Raw genomic sequence first — 11,192 nt, forward strand, 5'->3', positions numbered from 1 at the left:
TGAGACACACAAATGATTACATCTATTGTGAGACAGGTCGATTCGATCGATATTTTGAGTAAAAAAATAATATTTTTGACATAAAAAATAATACTTTTATATGAGTCAGATCTTATCCGAGATCCTTCTAGAAAAATTGATATGTGACACGGTTTTATTAGAATTTTTGTGTAATTAAAATTAAATATCGTTAAGTAATTAACTTTTGATTTGTTGGTAAAGTTTTTATAATTTCAAAAATACTCTTTAATAACAAATTTATATTATACATTTATCATCACATCATGATCTTTTCTATTATCATTTCAATTTTAAAAACCGGCAACTTTAGTTTAAAATTTGGACAAAAGCAACTTCATCATCAATTTTTGTACAGATCACGCGACACACTGTTATAAATTATATTTAATTATACATTTTTTTATAGTGTTTAAAATATTGTTTTTGAATAATAATTTAATTAGTCTGATTTACGAAATAAGTAAGAGTTCTACGTTCTTATCCATTAAAATTTTCATACTTTATATACAGTATAGATATATCGTACGAATATGTCTGTTCTTGAAAATGGTGTGTATACAACGTAAAATGAAGCTTACAAATAAAAGGGATTCATAAGTGGAGAAAAAGAAGAATAATCTACGAAGGACTGAAGATCCTGCCAGTCATCGGTATCGTTTATCAACTCATTAATGTCACTACACATAGAGCTTGAAGAGTTGGTAATGGAATCCGCGGGGGCCTGAGATTTTATCGATGTTGAGCTGAACTGGGAAGGAAACTGTTGATCTTCATGCAAATACGGTTTCTTCTCGACTTCATTCCTGCGAACTGAAGTAGTGAAACTGATGTTAATGTAGCTGTTGTTTTTATCAGAAAACTCCATGCTGCATGTTTTGGAGCTCCCATCCATTGATGGATCCATACTTGGTCTGTTTGCAGATGTCACTTCTCTCCAATCTGGTACAGTGAGCTTCCTGTATGAATTGTCTCGTTTTATAATTCGACACAGGGTCCAAACCTCCTGCAAATTCAATCAAATTCGATTTCGTTATACCGGGTCGACTAATGCATTAGTAAAAGAGAGCAAATTGAATTTTGAGTTTCTTACAGCTTCTTGATCAGCAATATTGGTTTTATAATCCAGGCTATTTGATCTATGGATTTTGGGGTCGGGGCCGGACGGGAGGCGGAACTCGTGCATCATCCAGTTAGTATTGGTGCCTTTACCGGCGCTTCCAAGGTAGTACACGAGGGATTTCTTCAGCCCAATTATGCAATCACGGCCGGAAGAGTATATTGGTTTATCGATTCCTGTTGCTTTCCAGAACCCCGAACCTGTTACTCTATTGGGTCTAATGCTATTCCTGTATTTTCTCCCTCTTCTGCAGAAGAAGTACCACTCCTTGTCCCCGACATTAATGTTGAATTCTGAATATCAAACAATTGCTTCATATCAGGCCAAAAAAACCTGAATAATAATCAAAAATTTGAAACCAAAAAGAATAACCACACAATTTTGAACCCATGTTGAATGTAGTAGCAGGTTATCAATTCCATGCATCCATATGTTTCATTCATCTTCCCCGACTTGTAACTCCATTGATGAAGTTGTTATTATTTTTCCCAGTAATATATCGCTAAAAACCTATTCAAAGCTTCCACTAATAAAATAGAAGCACATAATTGACACATAATTGAGAATATGTGGTTTTTTGCAACGCACACTCACGAACCTGACAACTACTATGGATCAAACGATAACAAAAACAAATCTGGAACGATGATGATAAATATAACGATAAAAGAAAGAAAAAACTTTGGTTACGAATACATGACACGATCAATATATACTTACGAGGAAGATCCCATGGATCGTACTTGTAGATGTCAACCTGTTTGATGAGTTCGATACTTAAGGATCTGTTTTGGACTTTCCTTTGAAGATAAAATCCCACAAGCTCTGCATCTGTTGGATGAAATCTGAATCCCGGAAGCAGAACATCTTCTTCTTCTTTGCAATTAGCTAGGCTGCCAATGTTTTCCACTGCCATAACTTGTACATATATGTGATAATCAGTATTTTTAAAGATTTGCTGTCATAGTACTTCACTTGTTCTACCTTTAATGATCAGGTTGAATTTTCGCTGTAAACGGGGTTCCGGCGAATCTCATGCCTTGAAACAAGAAGAACATCAATCTTCTTGATATGTATACAAAATGTTTATGGGAAGCTTTGAATAGGTGTTCCCTACCATTTAATTTGGTCGGGTCACGAGTGCTGACTTGTAGCTAACTTCCGGGCCCGCCAAATTAAAGTCTTTTTTTTTGGACATGAAATGGTCTTCGTTTCTTCCTAGGTAATCGCTTCCTCAATAATATCCAAGCTCAGAGGATTTTATTGAAAATATAAACGGGTGATCTGATATTCCAAATCTTCGAATTCGAGAGCAGATCCATGATAATAAAAAAAAATTGTGTTTTTCCCCAAAATAATAGTTTTAAATAAAAAAAAGTAACAAAAAAATATAATTTTTCCCAAAATGGTTTAGTTCTTGTAGAAATGAAAACGATGAAATTGATATTAAACTCTCTAGTCTACTTCAGTCAGAACATCAAGTTTGACTTCTACTTATTCTCGGCAAAGATTATTTGGCCACTGCTCAGCTTTTTAACGTGGTGATGGTCAATTGTTAGATGTCTCGTACCAATTAGATTAATTTTTTTAGGGTTATGCATATGAAATTGAATAACAAAGGAGGTGTGTTATTTCATGTTTGCTAAATTAAATTCTTGAAAGTTGTATATATGAACTTATACAATTCTCTCTTCTTAAAAACTAGCTTTTAGGTGGATTTAAGTCAAAGTTTCGATCTTTAACATCTATGTTAATCGAAAATGATATTAAACTCTCACTACAAAAAAACGGATCGAATAGCGACGGTTCGACAAAAAACCGTCGCTAAATAAAAAAGCGACGTTTTAATAATACCCGTCGCTTTTTTAGCCACGGTGCATAACTTACCGTTGCTATTTTCGCAACGGTTCTTAATAAACTGTCGCTACAATAGCGACAGTTTAACAAACCCGTCGCTCTTTTAGCAAGCCCGTCGCTCTTTTAGCGACAGTTTAACCATACCCGTTGTTAATATAGCGACTGTTTAACATAAACGGTCGCTATCATTGCGACGGTTTATCCGCTAATCAAAATAAGCGACGGTGTCATAAAACCGTCGCTTTTCTAACAGTCACGGTTTATAGTAAACCGTCGCCGATTTAGAAGCGACGGTACTACAACCCGTGGCAAAATATTGCGACGGTTAATTCTAAACCGTCGCCGATCTAAACGGCGACGGTTTAATAATAACCGTCGCCGATGGTTAAATAATATGTCATCGCTATGATTCTATATATACCGAGGAGGTTCGCGTAAATCTCACTCAATTTTCGCCTGGTAGTAATGAATCTCTATTAATTTTTCGAAGTTTCGATTTTTAATTTTATACTAACTATTACGTACTTATTTTGTAGATTTGCTACTCGGTGTGATTTGCCATCGGACAACATCAGGTGAAGCTTGTTTTTTACGTGAATTTAATACATGATTTTATTTTTTGCGTAGTAGTTTGATTATTTGCGTAAATTTAATACATTATTTTTGCGTAAATTTAATATCTTCGTGCACATCAGCTGCGATTTTTATTAGATACCGTCGCCATATTACACAGGGGTTATGTGCTCTGGAGTCTGGAAGAATCGTACTAATTCCTAGTCCCCTATTTTGAGAGATCTCTCCGATCACTTTAAATTTTGATAAAAAGAAGTTCACTACAATGTCGTCTTTGGGAACTTCAAAGGGAATTTTAGAAATAGCGAAATTCGCAGTATATGTCACAGTTCCGATTGGGCTAATGTATTTCTACGCCAACAACGCCAAGAATCTCCAGAAATTCATGGGAAAGGTAAGATTTTTTTTGTTTTATTGCTTTTTAAATATCTTCTTTCTTGCTTAACTGGAGAGTTCAATAAATTGTTGGAGGTAATTGGGAAGTTTTGTTTTCTGAAACGAGTTGTGAGGGTATTCGTTCTGGTTATTCAAGTTAATACTTTAAGGTGACCCGACCCGTGTGTTATGTTACGGTTTTTTAGCTTCAGTTTGTGATTGGTATATATAATTACCTCAGTTACTACTCGTAGTGTACGAGATCATGAACAAAGTCATACATGTTGTTTAGGTTGAAATTTCATGTAAGTTGATTTGACAAAATTCCGTTTCATGTTCTGAAATAGAACTCCGAGAGAAGGGATTTTTTTTAATGCTGTTATTTGTTGGGACTTGAATCAGCCTTTTGAAAATTGTATCAGGTTCGTGAGGTTTATAATAAGGGCCTAAAAATGCATAGAAGTTTTAGATTATAAAGTTTTAGGGGTGGGAATGGGGCAAAATTTTTTTATTTTTTTAAAAATTATTACCATGGAAGTTGAGATGGTAGGCAACTATATATGTTGCATGTTGCAAGTTTACATTTTTCAGTTTCTAGGTTCTTGGTGTTTCTTTGGGTATTGACTTGCATTGCTTGCAAATGTGTGTGTATCGAGATAACAATAGTTATTTCTCAAATGACAAATGTAACATATGAATATTTGGTTATTATAGTATTGACAATGATAATTGATAATGCAATTTGATGAAATGTGTATGATTAGTAGTTTGTTAAGAGTCCTTAATAGCGATATATGCATGTACTGTTTGTTATATTTGGAACGAATAGAAATAAGAATTATTAGTTTGTTTCTTTCTCTTGGCTCCTCTCCTGTCTCTTGGTTCTCCGTGTTCTTCCGCCCTTTCCCCCCTTCTCTGCTATTTTTCTTCTTACTTGAATTCTTGGAGTCAAAACACTACTCGAAGCAGCATATTCAAATTGTATCAAAATTGAACAAAAATTGTAGCTTTAGCATAAATGAGGCTACTTGCTCTATATTTAAAGAGCAAAACTGCCAGATGGTTCATGGTGGTTGAATTTCAGATAAAATATGACTGATGTTTTACTTGGCTTCTGAAAAGTTTGCAACAAATGTGGTAGGAAGAGTTTTATGGTTTCTAGCATAAATGATTTAGCTTCCTCTGTATAAAGAGTACAAAATAGATTGAATACCTGGAACATTTTACATCCGATTGGGAAGAGTACTGGATAGAAATAGTTTGGTGCTTTCTAGCAAACCAAAAATAGCTTTCTGTATCTGGAAAACATGATGGTGTTGCCCACTATAACGATCTGAAGCTAATCAAATATAGTTTTCAATTTGAGGAAATAATCTTCGTGCCACTTTTTTGAGTTATTATTATTCTTTACCATGTAGTTTTGGTGAAGGTTATATTGTTGTACATATATAAGCAAAAGTGGGAGAAAGGTGTTTTGCATTTTTGCTATGAGTGTCCATAGGCCACAGAACCACCTCGGAGAAGTGTTTTTATCCATAAAATGATGTAAAAATGTAAAACAATCCACATTTATGGTGATTTCTGAATGCATATGCAAAATCAAATGAGAAGTTAGTAGGGGAAGACAAATAATTGTTTGCAGCGAAATTTTTTTATTCTACTTTAATTTGGCTAAACTCAGCCATTATCTCAACATATGTAGCAGCTAAAGCTATACTGATTTGGTGTAGAATCCTGAAATTCGGTTTGTTTCAAAAACAATTATGCCATGGCGGAGTGAGACATTGTTGGCTAATACTTGTATATGTTTTTCGTGCATTGTTATTTTACGTGACGCAATAATTGCTTGAACCAGGTTCTATTTTGGATAAAGCCTTTTTAAGATAGTGACGTAAGGGAGTCAATTAAGTCAATGAAAAGTAATTCAGTATTCGAGCTCAAGTCCAGTATTTTCAAATAACTCAAGTTTGTTCGAGAATCTATCTAGTTTGAGTTTTGGCAGCATATTGTTGAAATATCCATCGGTTTTTATCAACTTAGTTACCAATACCCTCAATCATGTCAATTTTGGGTAAAATGATTATTTTAAAAGAGTATCTTGATTCTTGAGTTCAAGTTCTCGACAAGCACTCGAGCTTGACGTCAACTGAGCTCAGTTTAGACTGTCTTAGCCAGTGGTTCAATGTGTTTGCAGGCTTAATTTTGTCAAGCATGTAATGTAAGTCACATAATTCTTTAGCATTTGTCTTGCTATGATTTTATTTTCTCATCTAGCTATATGAAATTCAACACACATTATTCTTTGTTAAGCTTTCTAAATCATGTTGTTGATTTATTGTGAAGCGTCAATATGTCGTGTACCCTCCTGAAGCGCCACGGCCTCCATCACCGGAGGAAATGAGAGAAATGGCTCGAGAATTAGCAAGAAAAAGAGATCAGAAGTGAATATACACTTGACTGACGTGATGAGTGATCTTCAAGAATAAACCAAAACACATGAAGGGTACCATTCGAATTCAAATGTTGCATCGAGAAGTTGTTCGTTTCCATGTTTTGATTTTGCATCAAAGCCATGTTTTTGGTTGACAGAGAAGGAAACGAACAACTTCTCGATGCAAAATTTATGTTGACATTCATATCAAAATCAGGAGGAAAAAAAACAGAACTGCATCGAGACACGAATGCACAAAATAACTAACAAATATTTCCCGTTGCTAAATTAAAAGCATGAACGTCCATAAACGATGTAGATGATTTTCTGTAAAAAAAAAAATACAAAAACAAATTCGACTTATCAAAAACTCAATTTGTGTTCATTCGAGTTCAATTTGGTTCCAAGAAGAAGAAGAGAAACAAAAATTTACAACTACCTATTTCCCGATCTGGCCTGTAAAATAATTCGTAAATCAAAACCGACAACAACAGGAGAGATTGAGGGAAAACATTCACAAACTAACCTGTTTCAATATCTAAGCGTGGTGGAAATTTGGAGAAGAAATTGTGAGTTGAGTAGAAAAGAGGAAAACGTGAGCATCACAAACTTATCTGCCATGAGCGTGGTGGAAATTTGGAAAAGAAATCATGGGTTGATCAGAAAAGAGAGAAAACGTGAAAGGAATAGGCCCATAAATTTCGGTGGGTTTGATTCTCTTTCTTAGCCTCTCTTAAAAGGGCAAAAGAGGCAAGAAATTTGGTGTCCTCGGTAGAAACGGTTTTTAAAGCCATCTCAGATCTAGAAAACAAATTTCCTTTTCATGCTTAGTATATATAGAGTTTTTCGACATACTAGTAGACTCAAAAGTTTCTAAAATATTTTATGAACCCTATAATTTCAAATAAATGTGTATTTGGAGCCAAATAACATGTTGGCGTTTACGTGTAAGCAGACGGGTGGGAAAGTGGTATTGGACAAAGAAATCATTGAACAAATCTCGTGCAAGACTTTTTATCACGCAGTGGGACAAAATCAATTAATATTTTTCCAAAGCATTTATTTATGGAATGAAACTCGAAATCCGTAGTCTATGCGTCAAAAAAATTGAAATGCTAGGAAACCATTTTCCTCTCATGTTTACAAGTTCTTCTAATAGTTAATGCTTTAGAAAATTTTCCACACTCGTCTATTTTTCAAAGATAAAGACCTCGATGACTATTCAATTACTAGAGGTACCCAAAATTTCCTTATGTTTTATATCCCTTTTCAAATACAAAAATGTTAAAGGAGATATTTGTCAATATTTGTATTTCCTTTTTAGTAACTAAACAAAAGTCTGAAACCTTAAAAAAATACATTGTTTAACATAACATATCGGGTCCCCAAACCCAATCGGGTAATAATCACATTCCAATGTGTTGAGCCTGAGATTTGAATTCTGAAATGTAAAATTCTGTAAGATATTCAGTAAATTTATATTGTCATATACTTTGGCCGCAAAAATTGAGCTGAAAGTTGAATGAAAGAAGAATGCAGAGATGGTATGTTAGGCATAATATATTATGACAAAAACTTGTGTGACACGGTCTCTCGGGTCATATTTGTGAGACAGATCTCTTATTTGGGTCATCCATGAAAAAAATATTATTTTTTATACTAAGAGTATTACTTTTTATTGTGAATATTGATAGGTTTGGCCCGTCTCACAGATTAGGATCCGTAAGACGGTCTCAGACGAGACCTACTCATGTATTTATATCATTATCATTATTGTATTAAGAATTGGTCGGCTTATCTTGGGCCCGAGATTTCATCACTCTTGAATGAAATTCCTGTGGGTGCAAAAGGCCCAATATCAAACTGATTCACCTTGTGCCTGTTCCTGCAACGATTTCTCACTTATCATCGTAAATTCGTAATACAATCCGTTGCCCAAACTATACATTATATGTTTTAAGAATGGTTTCTTTTATTGTTTCTGGGAGATGGAAAAGACCCGCGTTGATGTTACCATTTTTGGATTACTTATTCTGTCCTGTTAAGAAAACATTGTCATAGTCTATTTTCATGCAATAATCAAATTATTATTCTTCCGCAAATTTTTTCGTTCAATTCAGTTTTAGTTTAAACTCAAACCAACTCTTGTGTATCAACAGTAACAGGAAAAATCACAATTGATTGTTACTGCTCATGCTTAGTAATAAGATTGGAGCCTAGTGATCATGTATAGAATATTGGTCACAAACAACGCTCGTCTCCACTGTTCGGGATCGCAATTGGACGAGGCGTCTTATGGTGGAACCAGTCTATTAAGACATAAAAACCTGTCACGTGAGTTTGAAATTTTGCATCTTAGAACAGATAGATATTTCACATTTGAGGGGACCAATCTACACTAAACCATAGTGGAGTCAAATTTAGAGAGGTCACTGTCATATTGATTTGTTATATTTTTATTGCATACAAGTTCATAGTCAACTGAGGATTAATTTACTAGGCTAAGATTCAACAAATAAGAAAATCGATTAAAGATTTCATTGACTTTGTGAAACCATTGTGTGGAACCAAGCAGGGGCGGAGGTACTCATGCTTGTACCCGGGCTTTAGCCCGGGTGGTCCAATTTTTTTGTGAAAAAAATTATAGGAAAATTTTGATAATTTTAGAATAATATGATTTAGCCCGGGTATATAAATTAAAAATTATTAAAAATTCTATAGATTAAAATTCTAGTCCGGACGGAGCCATATTCCTGGCTCCGCCCTTGGAACCAAGGAATCTTCCCTTCAAGAAACTTGCACCGTTGCACTTAGTGGGATTTGGCTGGAAAAATATTATGTCTGGGGCAGGAGGAAATTTGTATAAATTTTTGGCCAACATTGCATGTGTAGTGGTGGATTAATTTGTAAATTTTAATTGTACAAGGAATATCTGCATGGTTATTTGCAGATGATGATCCCCTGTTGCTGAAAAACTTTTCCTATTTGTTTCGTTTCAGGGTGCTTGGAATCTTCCTAAAGTAGTCATGGTACATAAGCACTATTGCAATTTGCAAAAAGGGTTTATTATTGTTAGTATGTTGTGATGCAAATCTATGTTTAAGTTTTGAAACAACATTTTTTGTAAAATAATATCATAATCCTGATTAAGGGAGTACACGAGCCAAGTCGGGCTCGGGAAGCTGTAATAGAAAAGGATAATATAAATCACAGTAGAGACGTCGAGGATTATTTTATGTGATCTTTGGCCAAGAGAAAGGTACGAGACTTTGAGGTAATTTTTGTTAGAGTAGGTGCCCGGCAAGCCAACTTGTGGCTAGGGCTTTATTGACTCTAATGTAAAACAATCTTTATTTTAATAATATTTTATGATTTTATTCGATTATGGCATTATACTTTATCTGTATACCCATGCAAGCTGCATAGATAAAATCCTTGAATATACAATAGGTACCATGAGGTCTGCGACTCCACGTAAGATCATGAAACTCATTAGGAAGAGTGCCGTATATTCTAAACAGGTTCTTAGTCGAATCAGCCGCCTAAAAGAAGGATAAAGGTCGCTCGAGCTCGAGACTAGCATCTGTGATGTAAACGCCATGTTTCATTGGCAAGGACATGAACATGTCCATTCACACAGATGAGTGATCATATGATGATGCACTGAACAACCCTCCCTCGGACTATCCAAGTGGTTCCCACTTATCGAGTAGAATAGTCCGAAGTTATGGTTGTACACCATTAGTCCTTTGACCCGAGACAATGCAGGGACTATACGTACTAGCATGCACTTTGATCCGTTTACCGACTCCATCGAGGGTCATCAGGTGGCGAGGTTGGGTGTAGTTTCGAAATACATAGGAGCAAATGCATTGTAGTCGGGTATTCACCGTTCGCCTACGTGTAAAGATATCCTATGTGATCTGATGAGTTAATAGTGCAAGGAGTCTCTGGCCAGAGCAAGAAATGTGCTTTAGGGAAAGGTGTTTTCCTAGTTGCACATATCATGTCACTATTATTACTCAAAGATAAATCACATCGTAATCGAATTCATATGCAACTCTCGATATACCAATGGTTGCAGATTCGATCGGGATATATGTGTTGAAGGGACCGTACTGTACGCTAACCATGACTAAAGGTTCTTGCAGGCACTATCAGTGATACCTAGGGGATCATGGGGCGATGCTACTAAACGCTCTTACCATGATCCGATGGGTGCAATCAGAAATGAGTTCTGACATTCTTGATCAAGGAGTTGATGAAAAGAATGAGGTTAACTAGGGTAAACCCGAATAAGAATAAATGTTATTCTGAATCACATGGAGATGTGAACCCACGGTTAGCTGTATTCCTGAATCATTGAGGGACACAAGTATCGGATTATGTGTTCCCATTGAGATAGTCAAATTTCAAGGAGTTGGAATTTGGCGACTATAGTTTGATGGAGATCAAACAGGAAGTTTATAAAAGAGTTTATGAGATGATTCCATAGGATGAAGAAATGGAAGTTAACATGATTGCTAAATAAGGAAGGTGAGTGGAACTGCCTATTTTGTGAAGGAGTTCACTAAAACTGGCAGCTGCCATATATGGTAAGTTCTAAATTTGGTAAATGAAAATTTTGATCTTCGAAATTTTCGATTTTCATTATATGAACAAGATTTGTATCCTTGTTACATCGGCGCTCTCGGATCGTCGATCGGGGTTATGATGAGTTCGGAATCAATTTTTTAGTGAATTTGGAATTTATTAATTAAATGATTGTGCTAGTAGTGGTGACTACTAACATGCACAAATTCCCATAAATATTCTAGA

The 11,192-nt window shown here is 35.2% G+C and overlaps 2 protein-coding genes across 4 annotated transcripts; one reads left to right on the plus strand and one right to left on the minus strand.

The window, feature by feature from the left end:
* Positions 1 to 509: 509 nt before the first annotated feature.
* On the minus strand, positions 510 to 2,215 carry LOC140812065 (transcription factor JUNGBRUNNEN 1-like). Its single transcript, XM_073170246.1, has 4 exons — positions 2,123 to 2,215; positions 1,859 to 2,056; positions 1,112 to 1,431; positions 510 to 1,024 (listed from the first exon to the last, which is right to left on the minus strand). Exons 2-4 carry the CDS (start codon positions 2,052 to 2,054, stop codon positions 596 to 598), a joined length of 945 nt encoding a protein of 314 aa, XP_073026347.1. The 5' UTR covers positions 2,055 to 2,056; positions 2,123 to 2,215; the 3' UTR covers positions 510 to 595.
* A 1,224-nt stretch (positions 2,216 to 3,439) lies between these two features.
* On the plus strand, positions 3,440 to 6,474 carry LOC140813116 (uncharacterized). 3 transcript variants are annotated; one of them, XR_012113835.1, is made up of 4 exons: positions 3,440 to 3,454; positions 3,532 to 3,570; positions 3,691 to 3,962; positions 6,287 to 6,473. XR_012113835.1 is itself a non-coding variant. In XM_073171550.1 (4 exons), exons 3-4 carry the CDS (start codon positions 3,834 to 3,836, stop codon positions 6,386 to 6,388), a joined length of 231 nt encoding a protein of 76 aa, XP_073027651.1. In that variant the 5' UTR covers positions 3,440 to 3,454; positions 3,532 to 3,570; positions 3,729 to 3,833; the 3' UTR covers positions 6,389 to 6,474. The 3 variants fall into 3 exon arrangements, 2 of the variants coding, with proteins under 2 accessions (XP_073027651.1, XP_073027650.1); XM_073171550.1 differs by having other exon boundaries at positions 3,729 to 3,962; positions 6,287 to 6,474; XM_073171549.1 differs by lacking the exon at positions 3,440 to 3,454 and having other exon boundaries at positions 6,287 to 6,474.
* Positions 6,475 to 11,192: the final 4,718 nt, after the last annotated feature.

The sequence above is a fragment of the Primulina eburnea genome, chromosome 14 (assembly GCF_022965805.1).
Source record: "Primulina eburnea isolate SZY01 chromosome 14, ASM2296580v1, whole genome shotgun sequence".
Taxonomy (NCBI): domain Eukaryota; kingdom Viridiplantae; phylum Streptophyta; class Magnoliopsida; order Lamiales; family Gesneriaceae; genus Primulina; species Primulina eburnea.

What these genes read in the sequence shown, in the direction of transcription:
- LOC140812065 (XM_073170246.1), bottom strand. Translation starts at nt 2,054, where the DNA reads ATGGCAGTGGAAAACATTGGCAGCCTAGCTAATTGCAAAGAAGAAGAA. An exon ending in CGATCCATGGGATCTTCCTC is followed by an intron (nt 1,432 to 1,858) that starts GTAAGTATATAT and finishes TTTGATATTCAG; the next exon opens with AATTCAACATTAATGTCGGG. An exon ending in ATATTGCTGATCAAGAAGCT is followed by an intron (nt 1,025 to 1,111) that starts GTAAGAAACTCA and finishes TTGAATTTGCAG; the next exon opens with GAGGTTTGGACCCTGTGTCG.
- LOC140813116 (XM_073171550.1), top strand. Translation starts at nt 3,834, where the DNA reads ATGTCGTCTTTGGGAACTTCAAAGGGAATTTTAGAAATAGCGAAATTC. An exon ending in TCCAGAAATTCATGGGAAAG is followed by an intron (nt 3,963 to 6,286) that starts GTAAGATTTTTT and finishes TTTATTGTGAAG; the next exon opens with CGTCAATATGTCGTGTACCC.